The sequence below is a fragment of the Schistocerca cancellata genome, chromosome 2 (assembly GCF_023864275.1).
Source record: "Schistocerca cancellata isolate TAMUIC-IGC-003103 chromosome 2, iqSchCanc2.1, whole genome shotgun sequence".
NCBI classification, from domain to species: Eukaryota; Metazoa; Arthropoda; class Insecta; order Orthoptera; family Acrididae; genus Schistocerca; species Schistocerca cancellata.
The window spans coordinates 419,231,312-419,258,544 of NC_064627.1; the positions used below are offsets into that span (position 1 = coordinate 419,231,312).

Here is a 27,233-nt window from a genome sequence, read left to right on the forward strand (position 1 = left end):
TCACAACACTTCACACCATCAAAACTTTTTAACATACCCTTTACTCAGACTTTGGCAAACCTGTGAAAAATGTACCAAGCAGTGAATAGAATTTTGTGTTTGATATTCTTTTGAAGCGGAGATGAAGTATAACACTAATTACAATTGCATCTTGATTATATGCAAGTTGTAAACACAAGAGTCATAAATCCCTATTTACACCAGATATGAATTCATCTCGACAATGTACAAATCATATTAGATCTCAAAACCAGTCCTGTGTCTGCATGTGTGTGTGGCACAGCAGCACACTCTCCTGAAATAGATGTAGCCACCTCATCGCTTCCATGAACTGGATTTATTCAGCACACATAATTTCACCAACTGCATTAATATGGATATTGAATCTCTTAAGATCATGTAGCATTAATTTTATGGTTTGCTGTCATTGTTTGTATCCTTTGGTGTTCATATGTTCAAGTTGCAAAGTTAATTTTCATTTTCTTTCTGTCACTTGTATAGTAATATTTGAATATGACTAGCCATCCCTGTTAACAGGTAGCAAGACAACCATGTATTGTTCTCATGCAAAATGAGTCCAGTTTTCGTGCAGCAGATGGCTTGCACGTCAAGAAAAAGATGGCCCGACCTATACTCGAGTATGGTCTTTTTAACACAAAGTTGTGGCCTGAGCTATGCTGAGGCTTGGTCTCCAAAGTGTTAAGAGTTAGCAGATTGTCTCCACAATATACATAGCTGAATGTGTCACTATATTCCATAAAAATTCCCATTAGATCCACCTCGAATGATGAGCTGATAAGAGTTTTCTCTGCTAACAATGTAGCTGCCCGTACAGCTAGAACTGTAACTAGTTTCTGCTACCAAAGCAAATCCCAGTAGTTGTATGACTTGTGTGTCTTTCTTCACAGTGGTTTCTCTGAAAGCACTGCTTTTTCCAAAACTTATCTACATTCTCAAAATGACTTCATTCAAGCTGTAACATGACACATCCCTCATACTAACTTGTAAATAATTTGCAATTAACCCCAGAGGGTAAGTTGTTAATGTATTGTTTTTACAGACAGCAATCAATTTTTTACAACAAAATTCAAAGATATATCATTTAGAAAAAATAAAACTGCTTTAGTTGTAAGACTTTATTTATAGGCATGGCTGGTTTTGCACCTTTTAGCTGTCTCATTTGGGCAAGATACAGACTCAAATGCTCCAGTGATATCTAGAAAGGAATAAACTAATAAAAATCAGTTTCTAATAAGGAACTACCATGAAGGTAAAAAACTAATAAATTCCACTCACCATGAGTAACAGAATCTGGTTTGTTGGCAGGTCCACCATATGCTGAAAGAGAGATTAAAGCACAGACCTATATGATCATCTACAGAGTAATGTTTTTTTTAAAGCGTAGCATGCAACAGACATAAAGTAAATAATGGAACTGAATATTGTCTCATACTTAAAACAGCTCAATAGGGAGAAAGGAATACATTGCAAGGTCTGCTGACAGAACTTTCCAAAAGGGATGTGAGCTGAGATTGTGTACTGGAGTTACTAGAAAAGTAGAATGATAGCTGAGATGATAGGAAGACTGGGTAATCCCTTACAATGTGTTTATTAGTGCCAACGTTGTAAAAGGCAGCCGCTGGAAAAGAAGCACGATAAAGGTTGCAGAACGAATTCAAGATAGCAACTATTTAAAAGTTATAAACCATGACACATAATGATAATTTATAAAAAGAACTAGTATAAACCATGATCTAGACTAGTGTGTTGTGCCGTACAGGAATCATGCTTGACTTAAATTTCAGTGAATACCATGAAACATCATTAACAAGACAAGGTATTTGAAAATAGCACCACCCGACTGGTTACCACACACAAACTGACAGAATCAAGGCCATAAGGGGTTGGATGAAAGTGAATAACAATTTTTTGCCCTTAAAGCACTGAATTGCCAAAACATAAAAGCATAGTAAAACAAGAAAAGACTGGGCTCAACTCACCATGGGCATAAGCAATTATTAAAAACTAATGCAGTTAAAATTGGCTAATAAATTATGATGTCTGAGTTCAACTTGTCCATTGATGATACATACAGGGAACTCTTTCATGGAACACTTAATCTCCACTTCCTCAAGATTATTTAAAGTGTTGCTCTTATTTTCCCTAAGTAAGACCTGAAAATTGCTGGACAGGCTAGTGCCCATGTGCTTCCGCAGTTGTGTCTGACACACTGCCTGTTTAGTATGCAGTCCTGTGTGGATGCTTCCTGTTGAAAAGTTTTGCCAGCTAGCCTCACAAAGTGTTTATTTCTCCCTATTGAGCTATTTAGGTATGAGATGATATTTAGTACCATTATTTACTTCATGTCTGTTGTGTGCTAGTCATTAAAATAGTTTTATGCTGGATACTTTTGGGGGGATGAACTACAGTTTCATATTGAATAACTGGGTCTTCAGCAATAAGTTTTCTAATCCATTTTAGGCAAGTGGAGAGCCCTTAGCTGCTTAATTTTTACATTATTCTGTGGATGATCATATGTGGCCTGCATTTTGATCACCATTTCAGCATATGCAAACTGCTAGCTCACCAGATACTGTTGATTATAGTGAGTGGGATTTATTAGTTTTTATCTTCCTGGTAGGTCCCTTTTAGGAATTATTTTTTATTAGCTTCCTCTTTTGTAGGTGTAACAGAAGCATTCTGTCTTATTTTACTTTCGACATCTGCTATTTAGCTAAAAGTTGCTAACTATGAACGCTAGGTCATCTTATTCCCTTTGTTTGATCTGAAATTATTTTATTTTGTGAGTATGTTCATCCCTTATATACTTTTTTGTTTTCGTTATGTCTTCTTGTTACTTGACATTAGTCTGTGTCTTTCAGTTTGTACAGATTGCACCTGATGATGCAGCTTAAATTTTTCTTATTAGCTTTTTATTTTTTTTTTTTTAAAAAGAAAAAAAGTCTTGTTCTCTACCAGTCAGCTGACCACAGTTGAACGTGTTCAAGTTGTTTTCTGGCAAATTTAATGTACTTTGTTGATTAACTGAACTTGAAGCACTGTAAATAAAGATATAATGCACTGCACAAGACATATAATGGTGAGATTGTGAAAGAAAAAATTAGCCACTTCATTGTATTTATGTTAGTGTAGCTAATTGCAGTATATAAGCTGGTGGATATAGTTTCTGAAGTCTTCATAGATAATATTCACAAGTTTATTTGGGAAAATGAAATCTATGATGGACGCATTCAGGGAAGGTTTCTGAACAAAGAAGTGGCCATAAATACCTGAGGACTGATGCAGTCATTTAAACTAAGATGTCAAGAGCCAAATTAATCAAGTAGCAGTGACAAAAGAAGAAATGTAAGCTATGAGAATTCTACATGTTTCTCGCATGGCCAGAGCAGTGTATTGTATTCAGTCCAGTAATTTGTTGTCACAACATCAGTCTTACCAAATTGGATCAATAGAGGAGGTAGAGAATATTCAATGAAGACCAACATATTTTATCACAGGGCTGTTTGTGTAAGTGTGAGAGGATTGTGGAGATGCTCAGTGGACTCCAGTGGAAGACACTCCTTCCAGGAGAGGCATTATGTATTGCAAAGAGATTTACTGTCGAAATTCAATGTAAGTACATTCAAAGAAGAATCAGTTAACAGCCTCCAACATATGTCTCATGAAATTACCCCTATAAGAAAATCAGAGAAATTAGAACTCATATGGAGGTTTATTGACATACACCATTAACGAATGGAGAAGGGAAGGGGGAAATTTATAGTGGTACCAGAAGTACCCTCCAACATACAATGTAAGGCAGTTGTGGGGTGTAGATGTATATTTAGATCATAACCATGACAGAAAGCAACAGAACAGGAACATTCATATTGCCAATTTTGGATTGTGAAACACTGACTTGAAACTTCCCATTTGCTAAGTCAATACTCACATAAATTTTTACAGAAATTTGGCCGAGGAACCATCGCAGTTGGTGAAGATTGCTAAATATATGTATGTGTCAAGGCAGACAGCCACATATACTATTGGAATTTGCGCAGCTGAATAAGTATTAAGGAGAAAAAAGGACATCTTACTAATAACTATATTTGCACATTCAAGAACAAACAAAATTACAGCGAACACAACAGAATAATTAGCGCACACAAAGAGTGTTAGACAATGTCAAAGAGGTCTATTTTACACAGTGCACTTCATCACACATGAAATATATTGTTCACACAATTCCAACACCCCTCCTTGAACTTATATTTTGTGTGTTGCTTCCACAAGATAAACCAAATAGTCCCACAATCTTCTCAAACTTCTCCCTTTCCAAGGGTTTGGTCAGAAGGTCAGCCAACATGTCTTCTGTACACAGATAGTCCACGGCAATGTTCTGTCGCTCTACATGGTCCCGAATGAAATGGTGCCGTATATCAATATGCTTTGTCCTAGCACTAGTAACATCATTTTTAGCTAGGTTTATGGCTCCCTTATTGTCATAGAAGATGGTTGTAGGTTCCTCAATTAAATTGGGTTCTATTTCACTTATTAATGTTCGTAGCCATAATGCTTCCTGTGTGGTGTAGGATAGTGCCATATACTCGGCCTCTACGGTGCTCAATGCGACAGTTTTTTGCTTTTGACAGGACCATGATGTGAGGCCCCCCATTAATTTAAAACAGCAGCCAGTGGTGGAGTATCTGTCTCCCAATTCACTCTCCCAGTCCGCATCGCTATATCCCTCTAGTTTTGCGTTACCATCTCTATGGTATTTTAGCTCATAGTTTGAGGTTCCTCTTAGGTATCAGAATATTCTCTTTACAGCTTTCCAGTGCTTTTCCTTTGGGTCTCTGCAATATCTGCTCACTGCATTGGTGGCAAAAGCGATGTCGGGTCGTGACGTTTGAGACAAATATAACAGACTCCCTACTGCTTCTAAATAAGGAACATTCTTGTCACATTCCACATCAGTCTCATTTACACTTAACTTCACTCCTACTTCCATTGGAGTACTTATGGGTTTGCAATCACTCATGCCAAATTTCTTTAATATTTTTTCCGTGTATGATGATTGACTTACGCTCAATTCTTGTCTTTCTTCATCCTTAGTAATCTGCATACCTAAATAACGTTTGACTTCTCCCAAATCATGCACCTTAAACTTGGTTTGCAGCTGTTTCTTGAAAATTCTCATTTGGCCTTCACTTTCAGTCAGGATAAAGAAATCGTCCACCCATATCGCCATTATTATTATTTCTTCTTTTCTCCCTTTATAGTAAATGCTGGGATCTGCCTTGGATTGCTTCATATTCATATTTATTAGAGTTTCATGTAGACATCGATTCCAGCAACGTCCACTTTGTTTAAGTCCTTAAATACTTTTTCTCAAACGCCAAATCTTTTTACTTTCTGACCTGGTTTTTATGGCTTCCTTTGGTGGAATGACATATATCTCCTCCTCCAATTTCCCATTTAAATATGCCGTTTTAACATCCATATGATGAATTATTAAATTTCGTTTTACTGCCAAGGCTAAAAGATATCTCAATGATGCATACTTGACTACAGGTGAAAAAGTTTCTTCGTAATCTACCCCTTGTTTTTGTGAATATCCTTTTACCACAAGTCTTGCTTTGTATTTTGGTGATGAGCTTTCAGGGTTCTTCAAGTTGAATACCCATCTTGCCTGCAGTGGTTTCTTATCTCCTGGCATATCTACCCACTCAAAGGTTTCGTTCTGATATAAAGATTCTAATTCTCTCTTCATCGCTTCTTTCCATTCTTGAGAGTTTGGGCCACTCATTGCTTCTTCTGCTGTTCTTGGCTCATCATTAAAAGACTGTGCTGTATACATCTCAAAATCCGGATATTCCTTCGGTTTTGGTACACGAGAAGAACGCCTTACATTGTTTTCTTCATGTTTTTCATCCTCTAACTCATTGTCATCATAAATAGTATCCATTTGTCCTTGTCTGTCGTTTTCCTCTTCTTCACTTCCTATTTCCTCACACAAGGTTTCACCTTCTGAACTAGGTGCAGTTGACTTAGTGGTTTTACTCTCTTTTGAGTCCTTTCTATTTTCAAAGAATATTACATCTCTACTTGTGACAATCTTTTTAGTCAATGGATCCATTAATCGGTAGGCCTTTGAATTTTCACAATAGCCTACAAAAATATACTTTTTAGCTTTCTGATCCCATTTTCCTCTTAGCTGTTTTGGAATATGTGCCATTGCATCACACCCAAAAACCCTTATATTGCTTAGATCAGGTTTCTTTCCTACCCATATCTCATAAGGGGTTCTACTCTTTAATGCTTTTGTAGGTGATCTATTGTTCAAATATACAGCTGTTGACACTGCCTCTGCCAAAAAATCTTTGGATAATTCAGCGTCATTCATCACGCTCCTTGCTTTCTCAACAATGGTCATATTAGCCCTCTCAGCAACCCCATTTTGAGATGGGCTGTACCTTATGGTAGTTTGATGCCTGATTCCCTTTTCTGCCAGAAGTTTCTTCAATTTCTGGTTAATATATTCTCTCCCATTATCAGACCTGATGATCTTGATCTTCTTTCCTGTCCATCTTTCAACCATATTGCAATATTCCTCAAAGATATCTCTCACTTGGTCTTTAGAACTAAGAAAATAAACATGAGTATATCGTGAGTAATCATCAATAAACGTAAGAAAATAATTACTCCCACCTATGGATTCACACTCCATCGGGCCACATACATCTGTGTGGATTAACTGTAAGCCTTCTGTGGATTTACTCTTACTAGTCTTGAAGGGTAACCTTGCTTGTTTTCCCTTTATACATGTCTCACAAGGATCCTTGGACACACTAAAATTCTGTATTCCCTTTACCATATCCTTTATTATAGACATACTCTTTCTATTTAGATGTCCAAGCCTCCGGTGCCATAAAAAACCTTCTGCTGAATATACTGAATCACTAACATTTTTATGTTTACTGTCAATGGTATCCAACTTAAAAATACCCCTTTCGTTACTTGCTGTAGCTATAACTTCACCACTTTCACTGATTACTCTTGCACCCTGCATGTCAAAGGTGACTGTATTTCCTTTCTTGAAAATTTCCCCTACAGACAGCAGGTTAGTTGCCACATTTTTCACATAATGAACATTGTGTGCTGTAACCATATCTGATTCACCATTTACACTTACATGTAGATCTAGTTTCCCAGCCAGGTGACACTGGAGCTTGTTGCCATCAACAGTAGATATTCCCATATGAGTCTTATCTTTGTGTCATAAAGAAGTGATTTATCTTTAACAATATGCACAGATGCACCTGAGTCTAAAATCCATTCTGTATCACGATTGCTCATCCCACCAAAAGAATAAAAACATGAGAGTGCCTTACCTTTGTTATTGGTCCTTCTCTCTGGGCTATCAGTAACATACCTCTTTTGCTGAGTGTCTGATCTTGGGCTTACTTTTTCTTTGCACTGAGACGCAATATGTCCCATCTTCTGACATTTATAGCACCTCACCGGTTTCTTCTTTTTGTTTTTTGAGTAGAGAGCAGACGCACCTTCCTTCTCCAATGTACAACAGCTTGGAGCACTCTTTACGTCCTGCAGGATTTTCACCTTAACACTGTTGCCTCTGATTGGTATACCCGAGCTTTCAAGTCCCATAATTATAGGTGCATACCTTTCGGGCAGTCCTGCCAACAGCAATGTTCCTATACATTCGTCAGCGATCTCGAATCCGATGTTTCTCAGTCGGTTCGACGTGGTTATTATTTTGTTAACGTATTCGTCTACACTCTTACATTTGTCCAGACAAGTGGTAATTAACTCGCGTAATAATCCTACTTTTCTCGTAAGACCACCATCCTCGAATGCACTTCGTAAATTGTCCCAGACTTCTTTCGCTGTAGCAGCTTTTTCAACGTGAACATAATTCACCGAATCAATCAGTAATATCAATTTTGATTTTGCTTTCCTATCCTTACTTGAATAATTCTGATCTGTGGATTTCATTGTCCCATCTACCACGTCCCATAGGTCGTCTAAACGTAAATACGCTTCTACTGCGAACTTCCAGGTTGCATAGTTTTCGCGACCTATAAGTCTTTCAATCTGAGGAATTTGTGCTGCACTCATTCTTAACGGTAACTTGCTTTTTATTGCCATAAAGAACACCAAAAAATAATGCGGAAAAAAATTGCGATCGTCTTGTAAGGATAACTCGCACTTCACGTAAATTGGAACTTTTCCAATACTTTCTCCCTACTATTTTGTTGATATACTTATTCCAAATGCACGCTGGGCCCATAACCTATTGGAATTTGCGCAGCTGAATAAGTATTAAGGAGAAAAAAGGACATCTTACTAATAACTATATTTGCACATTCAAGAACAAACAAAATTACAGCGAACACAACAGAATAATTAGCGCACACAAAGAGTGTTAGACAATGTCAAAGAGGTCTATTTTACACAGTGCACTTTGCGCCGTCACACACGAAAAATATTGTTCACACAATTCCAACATATACAAATAAATGTGAAACTCACTAATTAAAGAACTCACTGATGATGTCACAATAGCACCAAAACATGTTTGAGAGAAAGTAAAACAGAAGAAACTGTGTTTGTATGTCATGGGCTGAAATATTATCTGTGCTTATATTCAAAATCACAGCTAGAATGGTACTATAAAAGAAAGAAATGATATTTTGGAAATGGAATGCCATCACAGTAGAGCTGAGTGTTATAGAAGAAAGAATGTTTAGTGTGGAAATGTGTGCGACTGTAGTAAATGTTTTAACCTGGTGTAGGATGAGCACTTAAGTTATATGGTTGTGTGAATCCTTCAGCATTCGTAGAATAGTTGTTGCTGATATAGACAATTATGTTCACAGTAGAAGAAAATCACAAGAGTGAACTGTTGCAGCCTTACTTTTACTCATAGAAGAGAGAGATTGCTTCCTACCATGCCAAGAGAAAAAAAATGAGTCCAGCTTGAACATTGGTGGTGACCATCATAGTTATTTACTAAGAACAATCACAAATGGGATAAAAATTTTAGTTGGATACTTATATGGCACCAGGCTCAGTAGCAAAAGTAACTGGTAAATCCAGAGACCCTCCAATCTCTAAAAACGAATGTATCCAAGTTGTGCTAGATATTTTAATAATCTCACAATTAACTGAAAAAATTACAAATTCATAAATGGCACATGAGAAAGCACTTACTCTGAATCACTTATGAAAGCTTTCTCTAACAATTTCCTTGAACAGATTAGGTCGGTGTCTTACCTATGACAGAAATATGCTAAACTTGTTGGCAACAACTGTAATGTAATGTAACGTAACAAACTATGCTAACCCCTTTAAGACGAACACACAGACAAAGGCATCTGTGACCCTGACGCAGTAGTAGCAGTTATTAGCACCAAGGTACAAAGGTCTACTAAACAAAGCACAAAAACTGATAAATGACATTTTTATTATATAAACACAAGGCTGCTAGCTATTTATATTTAGAAAATATACAGAGAAAGCAGCCTTGTCTTTACATACAGAGACAGAAAAAAAATCCCACTGCCAAGTAGGAGTTGTGTGAGATAAATAAAAGTTGGTAGGCGGGTTTCTACATCCGAATTATGGTATCTATTTATATTTCATGGCAGTTGCATAAGAGTGGCACTGATGGTGCCACTGTGAGGATGCAAATGAAGTTTTCTTTAAATAAACCCTGTTGCAGTCACAAGCATAGTTACCTTTGAGACTGGACATAGTAAGTTGATGTTAGTTAAGAATGCCTTTAACACATCAATGATACCATTATCAACAGCTCACTGAGTTTGAATGAGATCATGTAATGCTACGAGAAGCTGGATGTTCCTTCCACTATAGTGCAGAAAGACTTGGCTGGAATTCACTCTTGGAGCATCGAAACCGGCTTCCGTTTCTCTCTCAGTAAGACCGTTTGTGTTAATTTTTGGCGACGTAAGGAGTTTCTTCCAACCTCCTTACATCTAGGACCTGTCAACCTTCCGTTTTCAGACGTCGCTAAATTCTTGGGTCTTATGTTTGATAGAACATATGGTCCTTCCATATTTCGTATCATTCAGCTCGCTGTCTGCGATCCCTCAACACCCTCTGTGTCCTGAATGGTACCTCCTGGGGAGCAGACCGAGTGGTCCTTCTCCGCCTCTATCGCGCCTTAGTGCGCTTGAAATTGGACTATGGAAGCATAGTCTACTCCTCTGCTCGGCCATCTATTCTTCGGCTTCTCGACTCTATCCACCACCGTGGATTACGTTTAGTGTCTGGAGCTTTTTACACCAGCCCTGTGGAAAGCCTTTATGCTGAGACTGCTGAACCTCCGCTGTCCAATCGGCGAGCAGTCCTTCTGAGTCGTTATGCCAGCCATCTGTCTTCCATACCTGCTAATCCAGCCCATGACATATTTTTCGACGCCTCCTTTGATGTAGGGTATGCAGGCCGCCCCTCCTCCCTACTACCACCGGGAGTCCGTTTCCGTCAACTGCTCCATTCTCTTTCCTTCCGCTTTCCAAAAACCTTCTTGACAACTTGGGGTACAGCACCGCCTTGGCTCCGTCCCCGGATCTGCCTGCTCCGTGACCTTTGTCGATTTCCCAAGGATGGTACCCCTTCACTTGTTTATCGTCGGGCATTTGCTGCTCTATGTGCACAAATGACGGACGCCACATTTATTTACACCGACGGCTCGAAAACATCGTTAGGTGTAGGGAGTGCCTATGTTGTTGGCGACACCCCAAATCACTTTCGGCTTCCCGACCAGTGTTATACTGCGGAGCTTTACGCTGTTCTCCGGGCTGTCCACTACATCCGCCGCCATCAGCGGATACAGTACGTTATCTGCTCCGATTCTCTCAGCTCTCTCCTCAGTCTCCAAGCTCTTTACCCTGTGCACCCTCTGGTCCACCGGATTCAGGACTGTCTGCGCTTGCTCCACCTGGGGGGCGTCTCGGTGGCGTTCCTCTGGCTCCCGGGACACGTTGGTATCTGCGGAAATGAGGCGGCCGATATTGCAGCCAAGGCTGCAGTCTCTCTTCTTCGGCCAGCTTTTCCATCGATTCCCGTCGCCGATCTACGGAGCGTTTTATGTCGTCGTGTTGTTCAATTATGGCACGCGCACTGGTCGACACTTCCCCAAAATAAATTGCGGGACGTGAAAACTCTTCCTTGTGCTTGGACCTCTTCCTCCCGAACGCGTCGTCGGGAGGAGGTAATTTTAACTAGACTCCGGATAGGGCACTGTCTTTTTAGCCATAGACATCTTTTAAGCGGCGATCCTCCCCCACTCTGTCCCCACTGCTCTCAGTTGTGGACAGTAAGACACCTTTTAATTGAGTGCCCCTATTTTACTCCGTTACGCGCCCGTCTACAGCTGTCGCCTGATATATCATCAATTTTAGCAGATGACACGCGATCGGCCGATCGCGTTCTAGAGTTCATTCGTGCCAGTGAAATGACATCAGTCATTTGAAGTTTGCTCTTCTTCTTTTTTTTTTTTTTTTTTTTTTTTTTTTTTTTTTTTTTGGGGGGGGGGGGATGACCAACCCCTTTCTGTAGTGGATTTTTAAGCCTTCCTTCTGCTTTTAGTTTCTCCAATTTTATGCCTTTCGTTCCCACTGCTGCTGGTTTCTATTTTAGGTTTTTTACTGTTTCTTAAGTCCCGGACCGGGCGCTAATGACCGTTGCAGTTTTGCGCCCTAAAACCACAACAAAAAAAAAAAAAGAGTGTGCTTAATCTGTCATTCTGGGTAACCATTTGCTGGAACACAATTCTGAGATGTTCCAGTTTGCAGGGAGGACACTCGGTGTCTGAGATGGTGTGCACCCTGTTTACCATGTTTTAATACCCCATTCTTTTGTGCAGGGTGGTGGCAAATGTCTGCATGAAGATGTAAGCAGTATACATTTTCTTTTGGAACACACTGTAGCCCAGGATGCTTTCAGTTGTTCTTTTGGAATGGTTGTCTTTCTTCTGCCTCAGTCTCCACAGTGAATTTGATGTTAAGATGAATGGAGTTTAGATGAGTGAGGAAGTCATGGAGTTTGTCCCATCAGTGAGGCTGGATGAATGTGTCATCCATGTAGCAGAAAAAGCAAGTGGATTTCCATTTGGATGACTCCAGGGCTGCTTCTTCGAAGTGCCCCGTATACAAATTTGCAACCACAGGCGAGAGTGGGCTACCCATTGTGACTCCCTGTGTTCCCTGTGTTTTGTTCGTGGTATTCTCCATTCAATAGAAAATACATGGAGGTCATAACATGCCTGAAAAGATTGGAGGTTTTCCCTTCAAACTTGCGACCAGAGAGTTCAGCTGACTGTCGTAGAGGCACCCTGGTGAAAAATGAAACACCATCAAAGCTCATTGGCATATGTGAGGCATTCAACCTAAAATTTGAGGTGTTTCAGGTATTTTGCCATAAAATATGTAGGAACCCTGATGTTGCTGACAATGGGGCATAACAAGATCCCATCTTTGTAGACCTTAGGGAGACCAAAAAGTCTTGGTGGTACAGGTACTTGGGGTAACAATTTCTTGAGAAGCCTTCTCTGGTAAGCTGAGCTCCTGAGATGTGCTCTGGTCTTGTTTTCCACCTTATTGTAGGAGTTGTCACCTTCTGCTGCATCTTATCAGTGTGCCTTTTTCAGCAGGTAATACAACAATCTGTGGGCACTCTCAGGTCCTGAATGGTCGCCAATTCAGCTGGTAATATTTGATTCAGTAGACATAGTTATCATCAGAGAACTACAATTTAAGGATATACTCCTTAAGGTGCTTAAGGCAGCAGTCACACTGCAGCCTGCTCAACTATGCAGACAATTCCCACAACTAGTGTTAACATAGGGTTAGAAATAAAGTTAAGTCCCCTCTTACAAAATTGAAATTGTTTTGCCTGTCAGCTGCATGTCAGTCCATGTCAGTCAGATTGAGACAGTCCTGTGGGGGCCCTCAGGGCATGGTTTTCAGCAAGATGTAAAAAATTTTATATTTGATGTCCTATAGCCTTCCTATTTGCGGAATTGACTGCCACCAAATAACATCATCAATTCAGTCCTGCCTCCAGGAAGTAAAAGTTGGCCAGTTTTAAACATAATTTAAATAATTCTGAACTTTGCTTATGTGATTCATCATGTCGATTCAGTGGGAAGCGGAAGAATCAAGAATCAGGCAAGTTTTGCCCTGATACTTGACAGGATACATGTGAAGGTTGTTTAGGCTCCACTGCACAGAATTATCACTGGAAACCCCTTATATGTCCTCCATACAATCCCAATCTCTTGCAGTTTCCATATTTTTGGAGCCCTGAAGAAAGACATTTGTGGCCCATCAATTTGCTTTGGACAAAAAGGTGCACACCTGGGTACAGTCATGGGTCCGTAGGCAGTTGCAAACCTTCTTCCATCTTCTTTTCTCACAGTGGGATGAATGTACTAACAGTTAATCACTTTTAGTACAAGGAACAGTTCATGTACTTCTCTTTTCATCTGGCTCATTTTCATTTGAGTGCCTCCTGTATTTGCATACAAGACACAAGCCAAAGTAGAAAGTAACAAACCAAAACTGAAATGTTGTGTCCTGTCTTCAAATGTTCCTTCACAAAGAAGAACCAAGGAATGTTGCTGTCATTCGGTAGCTGTGCTGGTGACAGTATTGAATGACAAAGCATCTAGACAACATCATCATCTAAAAACAGTGTAACTCAGTATGAAATTTACAAATGAATTAGCTCTGCACCTGACCATAATTTGAGATAAGAGATATATTATTGTAATAATGTGGAGAAACCACAGATTATGTCCATCTACAACAAGAAGAAGGAGAACTCTCCTACAGATCTGCCTTACTGTGTCGCTCAAATTTAGTTATTGGTATACTACAGAGTTCAAACAGTATGAGCTCAGTCAAAGACAGAATGGATTTCAATTTTGCCAATCATGCAAAACTCCGCTTCCAGTCTCTGTCGTTAACCACAGAGATGTGGACAGAGGAAACTAGATTGATTTGGCTCTTCTAAACTTTCAAAAAGCTTTTCCTGCAGTACCACATGACAGCTTACAAAGAAAATATGTTTCTGCAGGATGTATAAAACAGATTTGCATTTGGATTGGAAATTTCCTACCAGACAGGTTGCTGGGTGGAAAGTCATCTATGGACACTAAAGTAATGTCTGGTGTGCTCCTGGAGAGTGTAATAGAACAGTAGCATTTCGTTTGATACAATAATAACTGAATGGTTAATTTTAGTTGCAGTCTCAGGCTTTTTATAGATGTTGCAGTAATGTATGAGGAAATTCTATCAGGTAAAAATTGAAGTTATATTTAGTTAGATTTCTCCAAATAATCAGCTATTGTGAAGACTGATAACTTGCTCTAAAGAAAATAAGTGATGTGAATGGTCAAGATTTGTTTGACTGGCTCTTCCCATGCTTCATCCATGAATTGAACTGAAAGCCAGATTGTCATGGCCCAACGCATGGGAACAAGCATTGTGAAAATGGTGAAACCAGTCAGCTTTTTGCATACTATTGTTGTGAGAGTCTGTGTAAAGTGGTTGAAGGATGATGAAACCATGAGTAAGCAACAAGGTGCTAGATGTTTTCGCCTCACAAAATGTGGTGATTGGAGGCTTGCCGGCTCTGTATAGCAGAACAGATGGTGATCTGCAGCAGATCTGATGACAGAAAATAGTGCTGGTGCAGGCAAGAGTGTTTTGGAACACATTGTTCAGTGCAGATTGTTGAATGGGATTTCACAGCAAATGATACCTACATGTTTCCACATTGGCCCAACATCATGATCAGTTATGGATGTAGTGGGCATTGGCTCGTCAAGATTGGACTGTGCATCATTTGAAATATGTTGCCTAGTTGAACAAATCATGTTTCTTGTTACACAATGTCAACAGTTGTGTACACATGTGCCACCTGCCAGGCTACAGCTACTGAAAACATGGACTGCACCACAGACTCGGACCAGTAGGGGCAGTATCTTGCTATGTGTTATGTTCAAATGGGCAGCTAAGGACCTGTGGTACTAATCAAAGACGCCATGATAGGTGTAGACCATGTGAACAGTGTTGTGGGCCACATGCATCCTTCATGCTAGATGTCACCAACAGTGACTGCATCTTCCAACAAGATAACTGACACAAGGCCAGAATAATGCTACAGTAGTTTGAGGAGCGTGTTAGTTGATATCTTGGCCACCAGATTCACTTGATCTGAACCTGATGGAGAATATCTGGGACACTTATCAGGCACCAGCTCTGTGCTCGTAAACTACCAACCCAAAATTTGCAGGAACTGTGTGACCTGTGCATAGACATCTGATGCAACACATCTCCAGGAACCTACTGAGAACTTGTCAAATCCATGCTGTGTAGAAGTACTGCCGTATTGCTTTCCATAGGTGGACTAATGCACTGTTAAGCAGATAGTCATAATTTTTTGGCTCATCAGCGTATGTGGCTACAGAATCCATTGAATGTGGTAAGCTATAATTGACCTCTAAACTGAGAACTCAAGCATTTATAGGGGACCTATAATTTATTTGCCATTTGATTTTTTATATATGTGTATATGATATTGTAGAGAAAATGAGCCCGAAATAACTCCTGGCCGACTTGGATCAAACACCATCCCATTAGATTTGTACACGTTTTAGTTGTTTATGCAGCCCAGTGAAAAAGTGCTTCGCTTTCCAAATTACAAATGCGTAAATTATTACCAAGCACAAATTAGTTTCTTGCGGATAATTAGAGACAACTTGCTGAAGGGATCAAGCACAATTTTCTGGAAACGAAAACAATTCGTAAGTTCAGCTTTGGAATGTTTTTAGTAGAATACGGATACGCCTTTTTACAATATTAGTTTATTAATTTTTGTTGCACCGTCGAGTAGTTCCAAGGAATCTTTCCTAAAACTAATTCTGAGGGTTAATTGTACGCGACTATGTCTTTGTTCGGAAGAAAATGCACTTTTAATCAGCTGTCTAATATGTATGTTTTCAAACTTTTTCCCACGGTATTAGGCCTACCAGATCGCTATTAATGGTTTCTTCATCATAATGTTCAAACTTGTATGAGAGTGCTGAAAAATCTCTTTCATTCAGTTACTGTCTTGCTCATGTAATGTTACTGTTATTTTTAACTTGGTTACAATTTCGGTATTTTCCTCTATACCACAGAAGTTTGTGTAGCGCTTGTGCTGTCCATCCATGTGACGAGACCACAAAAATGACTCACGCGATAGTAAACAAGGTTTAGTTGGCCGCTTATTACCACTTAGCTTTGCCGCTGGAAGTCCATGGTGAGTAGACTCGGGAATCCTTAACCAAATTTTGTCCTTTAAGTATCAGTTATAGTTCTTCTGACATTATAATAATATTTCTTCGGAAACGTACAAGTCATGTTTTATTCGAATATGTCTTCAATAACGCGACCTTGGGAAATGTATTAATATCGATTTTTATTTTGACCTTTGCCTAATTGTATATTAGCTAGTGACAAACTGAATTTCCCGTGGACCTTGGAATTTTTAAAAGATGACTAAGTGAAACGCAGGTTTCATTAGTCTTCTGAATCATTGTCAACTCTTGATCTACGGCGCGCAGTTCCCATGCTCAAGAATTTGTTTAAATACTATTATCGTACGTGTCTAAAAACCGACCTTTGGAATCCCGATGTAATAACAACATGTATAATATTATAAACGGAAAAAATTTACCAGTACTTCATAGGTGGGCGAAATTTTCCGTCGCAGTGCCCTAAAAAGATCGCTCTCTTTGCAGTCTTGCAATAACCACCATTTTGACCAACGTTATGACGAAATCGCTCTTCGTACGAATTCGTAAAGAACTACAATTGGAAGCAGAAGGGTGCGACAAGACGAGCCAAAATGTATTAACTAAGAGGAAAAATATTTCTCGAAGCATTGTCATTACCCTTTCTAAACACACCATACAACATACCAGTTCTTGTAATAAGACTCGACTATTGTAGCCAGGCAGAAGTGTTAGAACACTGATAATGTTTGACTAGGTCCTGCTCGTACATCGTCATTTTAATAGAACATAGTGTAACGTAAATTCCAAAATATACCGAACCAGGTATGCCAGTATACAAAACTCGAGAATTCAACGTCACATCACAAATTTGAACACTCGACGTTTGTTCATCTGAATTAGTTGTTTCGTCACAGACAGCCCCTTTCATGAAATTAACATCAACTTTGTTCCAAACAAATTACAATTTTTAATGCGGTGTGCGAAATGCAGGTGAAACAATTACGTAAATGTACAAGCATCTATGGCGTTCCAAGAGATAGTTGTTTATTTAAACGCTGAAGTACGAATTGCAGATTGCCACGCAAATCTCCGATTGCGTTTTTCATGTATGAAACTTAAATTTGCATACAAGATGAACCACAGATTTAGCATCTCACAAAAGGGAACTTGAACGTTATTAGCCCATTCATTTCTGTAACTAGGTCTATAGATTTAACAACAAAGTCAAATGGCAACTGGTTCCCTAACGTTTGCGAAAGTTAATATTGTACATCTATGAAGAATGGCCGAAATTATTCAGAACTGACAAGATGTGTATCAAAATGTACCAGCAATGCGTGACCCAGAATGCAAGGAGGTGGTATACATGTAGATAAAACAGTAGTTTGTGTGTGACCAGAAATGCCATAGATATGCAGTGAGATGTGTCGGAAAAAAAGAAAGAAAAAGTGATGAGTGGTTACTGCACCCTATGACGATAAATACAGCATGTGGTTATCGCTTTCTTGCTCCAAAGATCCTTTGCCCACACTATTGACTCAATGCTGTAGCACTCCAATAGGTGTAGACCTATCTACATCTACACCCGTACTCCGCAAGCCACCTGACGGTGTGTGGCGGAGGGTACCTTGAGTACCTCTATCTGTTCTCCTTTCTATTCCAGTCTCGTATTGTTCATGGAAAGAAGGATTGTCGATATGCCTCTGTGTGGGCTCTAATCTCTCTGATTTTATCCTCATGGTCTCTTCACGAGATATACGTAGGAGGGAGCAATATACTGCTTGACTCCTCGGTGAAGGTATGTTCTCGAAACTTCAACAAAAGCTCGTACTGAGCTACTGAGCGTCTCGCCTGCACAGTCGTCCACTGGAGTTTATCTGTCATCTCCGTAACGCTTTTGCGATTACTAAATGATTCTGTAACGAAGTGCGCTGCTCTCTGTTGGATCTTCTCCCTCTCTCTTCTATCAACCCTATCTGGTACGGATCCCATACTGGTGAGCAGTATTCAAGCAGTGGTGAAACAAGTGTACTGTAACCTACTTCCTTTGTTTTTAGATTGCATTTCCTTAGGATTCTTCCAATGAATCTCAGTCTGGCATCTGCTTTACCGACGATCAACTTATATGATCATTCTATTTTAAATCGCTCCTAATGCCTACTCCCAGATAATTTATGGAATTAACTGCTTCCAGTTGCTGACCTGCTATATTGTAGCTAAATGATAAAGGATCTTTCTTTCTATGTATTCACAGCACATTACACTTGTCTACATTGAGATTTGATTGCCATTCCCTGCACCATGTGTCAATTCACTGCAGATCGTCCTGCATTTCAGTACAATTTTCCATTGTTACAACCTCTCGATATACCACAGCATCATCCGCAAAAGCCTCAGTGAGCTTCCAATGTTATCCACAACGTCTCTGTTGATTGATGGCATATGTTGCTGGCTGAACAGGTGGATGCATTTAATTATATCAGATTCAATTTTAGAGAAAATACACACACTTCAGATTACATTGACCATTATCACAATTGTACCAAGTGCCATATGTGGAGTTTTTGGATGCGTTATTCATCGGCCAGTCCTACAGTAATGGTTGCAAAGCATTTAACACTTCCATGGTGACTGCAGCCTAGGAGCCACCATTGTAAAATTGCAAATTGCATGAAGGACAAATGAAAGTGTAACAGTTTGGGACACCACTGAATACATGAAGCAGTTTTGTCTCTTGTGTATCGAGGACATACCAACCTGCAAGTGCCATACAAAGGATCTTTCAGCTTTTAAGTGCTGCTGTTTGGGGATTTCCACATGTCATATTGCAGTAATACAATTCTCAGCTATATATGCTGAGGAATTGGTAAGCGTTCTTCAAAGGAAAATAAGTACCACTGCCTCCCTGACCTGCAAGTTCACTTGAAACGTGTCTCATCAAGTATTGGCCAACACGCATAATCATCATGGCTCCCTAGCAACCATAGTTGATCCTTTTCAACTCTTATACAGACGACATGCAGAGAGATTCTGCAGTTGCATACCTAGACTGTCTTTGTTTCTTCGCCACATATGTTGAAAGGTGTTGATTGTAGTGTGTGAGGCTTTGCACCATATTGAATTACCAAAGCTCATATACATTTAAGTGATTATTTTTCATTTTTGGTCTATCATGTATCTAATATGTGGTATAAAGATCATTTCAGTTACAAGTATTCCTGTTGTTACATTTTTCACAAATATTGTAGTCAAACAATAAATGAATGCATTTTTGTTGCAGTGTAATGCTTTGTACTATCAATCAGTTTTCCTTTACATTAGGTGCTTCTCACATCAGATGATGATACCCCAAAGCCAAAAGAACTGGTGCTGCTACAAGGGAAATTGAATATGTGCTATGAAAAAGAGGTACTGGAAATCAAAGAAAAGCATGCAAATGAAATTGCAGAGATAAAATCTGAATATGAAAAAGTAATCGATGAGTTGAAAGCCAACAATTTAAGAAATACTCATGAACTTACTGCCACCAAGAAGGTAATTATTAAATTCCAGTTTTTATTTTAAAAAAGACTGGGCTAATAGTAACTTTCTTTATTTTTCAAGTGCATCATTATATGGACTCACCGTAGTTTACTGGAAAGTTTTTTCATGTAATTAAGGTACATTTTATTTCAGGTCCAAGAAGCAAGTAACATTTTGAAGAAAGATTGTTCTGATGCTTTCAGTCATGAAGTCTGTGCTGATTATCAAGCAGTAGTAAATGAAAGGTAAAATGTCATTTTACTGAAAGTATATAGTATATTAAAATGTATATAGAAGATAGTTTGTGAATGTACTCTCTTGCAACTGTCCCTCTTGCTGCCACTCCATGTGATGGACTGAGCATGGAGGCACAGTGGTGAGCACGTGGGCTTACATTTGAGATGACAGTCGTACGATTCCAGATTTATGTTTTCCGTTGTTTCCCAGCTCCCTTGAAACTCTCAATTGGTTTCTTTGAAAAGGACATGGCATTTCCTTCTTTAACCACCTCCCAATTTGAGCTGATAGACTGCCTAACCATCTTACTGTCGAGATTTTAAACCCTATTCTTCATCCTTCCTTCCAAGTAACATCTATTTTTTGCGTTTTTCCCCATTGTTTCTCGGGAAGCCACACTATGATTCTGCCAGTAGTGGCTACTGTCTGAAGTAGTATCTATGATGTCATACCTCCCTCTCACTGTTTTGTGTATGTATAGTTCGCCCAACAGTTTCTGACTTCTCTGGGTGTTTATCAGTCAGAAATTCTCTCTGTATCATCTTCTGAAAGTAAAGAATACTAAGGGTAATGAATTAAATAAGAGCTACGTAGAAAATGTATTTATTTAGTGTAGGTGATGGTCTCTGAAGAGTTTGAGTTGTGATAGCCAACTGGAATATTTGCAAGTTTATGGTGGATCTCATACTTTGGAGGTCATGATCTCTTTCTCAAAGCATGGAAATAAAGATAATAACTGATGAAAAATGATAGAGGTAACCAAGGGAAATGTAAGGGAAAGTAGTGCCAGGTGACATCCCTTTCCTCATGCCTGTCATAGAGGCCTGAGGAAAATAATACAAACTCACATATTTCATTTCCAGTCAGCATACATTTTCCGGAGAACAATGCATTTCATATATTGGCCCACCAATCTTTGGAAGCTGTTGGAGGATATTTTTCCCCCAGTATATTCCAAAATGGTTTAATAATGTTTAAATCAAAATTATTGAGATCAAGAACAATACCTATCCCACTGAATGAACATGGTAAAATAAAATGATTTTATCAACATTCATTGTTAAGACCCACTGAACTTGTGATATGACAGCTCTAACTTTTACGCACTGATCATCATACAGGACGACAATTATTGAACTATATGAAATAAAGTGTCATAACTTCTGAACAGCTTGTGTTAGGACGTTTAAACTGCACGATTGTCTGTGGGGCATGATGGGAATTAGTATGTGCATGCACGGTTTTGTTTAGCAATGAAACCCACTTTCATTTGGATGGGTTTGTCAATAAGCAAAATTGGCACATTTGGGGGGACTGAGAATCCAGGTTTCATGATTGAGAAGTTTCTTCACCCCCAATGGGTGACTGCGTGGTGTGCAATGTCCACTCATGGATTAATTGTTGCAATATTCCTTGATGGCATTGTGACTACCAAATGGTACCTGAAGGTTTAGGAATATGATTTCATCTCCATTATTCAAAGTGACCCTGATTTCAACAATATTTGGTTATACAAGAGAGAGCTCGGCCCCATCAAAACAGGAGAGTGTTTGATATCCTGGAGGAGCACTTTGTGGACCGCATTCTGTTTCTGGGATATCCAGAGGCCACTGGCATGGGCCTCGGTTGGCCACCATATTCCCCATATCTGAACACGTGCGACTCATTTTTGTAGGATGATGTTAAAGACAAGGTGTCCAGTGATAACCCCAAAACCATTGCTGAGCTGAAAACAGCCTTTCAGGAGGTGATCAACAGCATTGATGTTCTGACACTTCAGTGGGTTATGCAGAATTTTGCTATTCTTCTGCACCACATCATCACCAACATGGGCAGGCATATCGAACATGTCAAAACCTAAATCTGAATATCTGTAGTGACGTTTACATGTTGAACAAAGTCATTGTTGGCAGGAAGATAAATGGCACCACACATACAAGTTGATTACAGTTTCAATTTTGAAAGACCAACATTGTTGTGCTACACAGCCACGAAATGTAACTCTTAGTGTGGTGTCAAGCCTCCATGGTTGGGAATATAAGCATCCAGATGTCACGGCATGGAGTTGTATGGGTCTTGGACGTAATCCTGTGATACTCCCCCATTCTGCTTGCACCTGAATGCACACTTCGTGCACATTGTTGGGTGGACGTGCACCATGGCACCCCACAAATTTTAGATTGGGGAGCGATCACATAGAGTTACCAGTTGCGAGCCCTCTTCCACATATTGTTTGGCTGTTACAGATTCCATTAGGACCACTAACAGTGAATGGGCGCCGTACGGTAATTCTCCCCACACCAGGCTGGCATGACATGTGACAGAAGACCTCAAGGTGCTCTTCATGGTGCTCTCCACTGCAACTCTAGAGACAGAACTGTTGATCGTTGCCTCCAGGCAGAAGTGGGACATAGCACTAAAGTGACCCACATCCCGTCTGCAGGGCTCCACATCTGTCCTTGCCAACAGCAGGTGTTTCAGGTGCAATGTTATGGGGGTGTGAGTGGTAGGTGTCTGCTGAGCATGCGGCAAGCCCTGCATCATACAACCACCTGTCGGTGGTACTAACACTTACGAGATGTTGCATAGATGGCAGGACAGCCCGCTGAAAACCAGCTCTATTGATGGTGAATATATTCATGTATGGTGGACAATCCATTGGTCCTTTCTCCATGTGGTGCATGTCAAATATCTAGATCCTGCATATCATGCATGTGAGCATTCCTGTATCCTTTGCCACCAACAGTGGGCATTGATGGCATCCGTACGACCAGTGTTGCACACAGTACAATGATACGACAACTCAGCCTCTCGTAGCTCCTCAGTGGGGACCCTCTCGAATCTGTCTAGCTGGGCAACCCACTGCCAGACATGTCTGGTCATAGTACAGATGCAGGTGATACTCTAGGGTTGCTACCTGTTGTCATACTTGCTGTCATGGCTGTTAGGGATGCTCCTGTATGTAGTGTGTGGCTTATCGTGTGAAACTAATCATTAGCATATCTGATGGTGTGCAACATACCCACCCAGTTTGAAACTGGTTGCATCCTTCTAGGTGCAGCTCTTTTGACGACGATCAGCATAGAACCTCCATTATTGTTGATAGTTGGAAGGATGCAATCAAAAGTCTTCACAGTCGCTCACTTTTAACAAAAGCAACAAACAGCAATGTTGGTTGTTTTGATTAATTCAGTTCACTTCAACAATAAATGAGCTCTTTAGCAATTTCTGTTCAGTACTATTATAGCATGTAACAATCATTGTTAATGCACTCCTTTCTCTGTAATTTATCATGAGTGTACCTATTTTCCCATTAACTCAGTATGCTATCATGATACTAGATAAAGTATGTCTATCTATCCTTGCTAGATTTATGTCTGTTGTCAACTAGGAGGGCTCCAGCAGTTTGCCATAATTGGATGAGCATAAGTTCTGAGATGAGAGTAAATCATCACAACACCAAAACAAGTACAGATTTACTTACGGTTTAGAACAGTTTTGATTTTATACTACCATTATTAAGATGCTCTGTATTACTCAGTATGCTTTCTAGTGGAACCATATTGTGATATTTCTTCGCTGCATGTTGAGTCTATTTTATATAACAGAAGTATTGTGGCATACTGTACAGAGTATCACTGATGTAGTAAATTCGTTAGTGATGGTTGGTTAGTAGCACATAAAGAAATGACTATGTTAGCAACTATTCTCAAAAATGAGTGTAAATAAATTTGTACAGCAGCCTTATCTGTAAACTGCACTTCTCTGTGGCACATATGACTGAAAATGTCAGATTTACCTGTGAGAAATCTTGGTTGCTTAGGGTTTGATTTACAAAAACTGTTGTACATTGCATTAAAGCTGTCAGACATGTATGCCTAGCAGTTGTTAGCTTATCATACATTAAATTTCTTATATTTCTGCCGTTAGCTACGATTTATAGACATGCTAACTGTTAATCATATACCTTTGGGTGATTTCTTGGAATGTAACTGCGGATTTTCTCCCAGTGATATATCCTTTATGTGAACTGTACTTGGCACTAGAATTCAACAGCACTTCTCAGTAACCTTCGGCCACAGTTCTGCTGCTATTGCTTAGTGATGAGATAGGGTTTTTGTATCGCACCAGATGATCGTATAATTTATGGGGTGGTCGCATAGCACTTATTTCAATAGGAGCATGTTTTAAGAAATGAAGATTTAGTAGAGTACCTGCCAGATTGCCTTTTGGAGCGCTAGATGTAGAAGTAAATAATAAAAAACCTATTTCCCTATGATACATTTGTAACTTTACTCTGCTCAAATTAACATTTTTGTTTATCTTTCAGAGACAGCTTGAGAAATATGGCAGAAAAGTTGCGATTCCTAGTTGAGGAACTTGTGCAGTACTTTGGTGTATGTGAAGAGGAACTGAATATAGTGTTAGCTGAAAAACTGACATCATGGAACAAAGTAAATGAATTAAAGACTGCCAGTCCACAGGAGCAGCTACCATTTGGAGAGACAAGTCAGTTGAAAACCATTGATTTCCAAAATACTAATGTATCGATGAATTCTTTGAGTCACACAAGAACTTCAGAGTCTTCATATGGGTCGAATGATATCAATGTGTCTGCTGATAATAGAGTGGATTTACATGATGACGATGAAAATCCATCGTTGCCTGTGGCACACAATGTTTCTAGTGAACAACAAGTAATGCGGAAAGTTCATTTTGCGCCTAACATCTCAAGTATCATTAATATTAATGATGAGAGTAGCTTTATGCAGTTCATTGAAGAAAATAAAGATTGGTCAGTTGACATCCATACTGAGCTTTCTAACTGCTTGAGACGTTTAAGAAAAGAAGCATCAGCTTTGTTTGGTTTATCAACTACGTTGCCAGAGCACTTGAATACTGCAAACAGTAAAGCAAAGTCACTGGAAGACAAAGTAGTTGTCTTATGTGATGAGCTTTCAAATGAAGCCCAAGAAAAAGAAGGCCTACTTGTGCAAATAAATGAATTGATTTTAAAAAATAAAAATTTAATGAAGGACTTAGATTTGTGTAAAATTAGAATTGGAGAACTCGAAAGAGAAAGACAGACGAAAGAAATTGTATCAGAAGGATTTGGAGAAAATGTCCATTCAGGTCTTACAAGACAGTTGGAAAACATGGCAAAACTTCAAGATAAAGGTAAGTAAAAAAAATCCATTAATCATTTAAGTATTGAAGTTCAGTTAAGTATTAGTTGTGATGAAAGGTCAGAGTGAGTAAGCACAAACATTCTTGAAAGTGTTATTCTTTTTAAAGTTCTCCATGTTTTTAATTACCCATATTTATTTTGGACTCCACGTTTTATAATCACATCCATAGAATTGGTGGGTTATTGTAAAGTTCTTGATGGAATGTAAATAATGAATATTCATACAGATTTGTAACTGACGTGTATAACTCCCTGACGACATGTCTAAGATCACTAACTCATGCTTTTGCAGTGGATTGAATGCAGCCAGTTCAAATCCTATACTGAAAACAGTTTTTTCACTGTTATTTTGTTGTTAAAGCCAGAGGAGGTGATGGGGTATAGTTCCTTATTGTTGGACACTGTGCCAAAGTCCTAGGTGATATCCGAAATCTCTCAGCATTGCTTTATGGAGTGAGGGTATGTGGCACTGTTGATAATTATCCATTTGCTGGCTGAAGATATTAAGCTCAGCTACTTCCTTCATGCTACTGGAGAAAAATAAACTAAGTGGCGGTACCAGATTTCACACTCTTCAATAATAACAACAGCAGCAATTGCTGCTGCTGCTACTACTACTACTACTACTACTACTACTACTACTACTACTATGACCACCACCACACTTAAACTTGGAAATTTTAGGTGGGATGTTAGAATTATGGTTGTGTATGATACCGGCAGAGGTCAGGCCTAAACTAATAAGTTTACATCGTTGCCAACATCAGTAAACAATTGCACTGTACCAGTTACCAAATGATTCGTGTACTCCAGCTTGCTTTATGTTTCATTGCCTTCTTTTCTTATTTTGGAATGAGTGAAGAGACTAATTGTGGTACATGACAGGATTCAAGTATGACCTTCACAACACCAGAAGGGATAAGCAATCCCAGCAACCATTGCTTTCACAGAATATCAGAGCATAGACGTAGGCTGCTAGTCTTACGAGAGGCAGGATGAGCTTGTTTTCCCATTGTGCTCCTGTCCCCATGGGTGGTCTAAGCTCTTATTTGTTTAAACTCAGGACCAACTGTCTTGTTATAGTTGTTGCACTCTTCTACTACTACTAATGCTAACAGTAATAATAATAATATTAATAATAATAATAATAATGTATAAAACAGAATACTGTGCTATGCACATACTTATTACTGTCGCCTGCACAAGACAGATACAATTAAGAAATACAGCATTTAAACTCCACATGTAGCATTAGTTACAAAAAGACTTAAACAGCAATGACTCACATGAGTTCACTTCACTCCTAAGACAAAGTGCTGAACCTGAGATACGTTCATACAAAGCAGTAGATGAGTGCAGTGCTTTCATTCTTATTCCTAACAGGGAGAAAAGGACACACACATATATACAATGCACTTATGATGAAGTGGTGTAGAATTAATACATGCTTTGCTAGTGCTATCCTGAAAATAGAAACAATGATATTGAGTGGCAGATAGACACACAAACACGTTGGAACTTGTAGCTAAGTGGACACACACACACACACACACACACACACAGAGAGAGAGAGAGAGAGAGAGAGAGAGAGAGAGAGAGAGAGAGAGGGGGGGGGGGGGGCACTACATTACCTCAGTGCAACATCTTGACTAAATAGAATCTTGTAACAAATGGTAATGGGAAATGGAAATACGGATTGCAAATGATGAGATGAGAAGGTTCAAGGTAGTTGATGGGACTGTTCAATTCCAGTAGAGATTAAGGCCAGGAGGGTTTTGATGATGGAGGACATATGATTTACAAATCCTGATCTTCCCTCCTCCTCAATTCAGAGAAAACGGAGCTGAAGCAGCGGATACAAAATGGCCCAAGAGTTGAAGCAGTTGTTAGAAATCTTAATAGTTATGTGCTATAAGTCCAAGAAATCTGTGTTTTGGTGACTTATGCTTTTTG

The 27,233-nt window shown here is 39.3% G+C and overlaps 1 protein-coding gene across 1 annotated transcript in view; it reads left to right on the plus strand.

Moving 5' to 3' along the window:
- Positions 1–27,233, plus strand: part of LOC126154495 (A-kinase anchor protein 9-like) — a 510,657-nt gene that overhangs the window by 265,165 nt on the left and 218,259 nt on the right. The window contains exons 23-25 of the mRNA XM_049916148.1: positions 19,655–19,867; positions 20,009–20,100; positions 24,423–25,270. Coding sequence (XP_049772105.1) covers positions 19,655–19,867; positions 20,009–20,100; positions 24,423–25,270 — 1,153 coding nt within the window. The remainder of the gene's footprint in view (positions 1–19,654; positions 19,868–20,008; positions 20,101–24,422; positions 25,271–27,233) is intronic.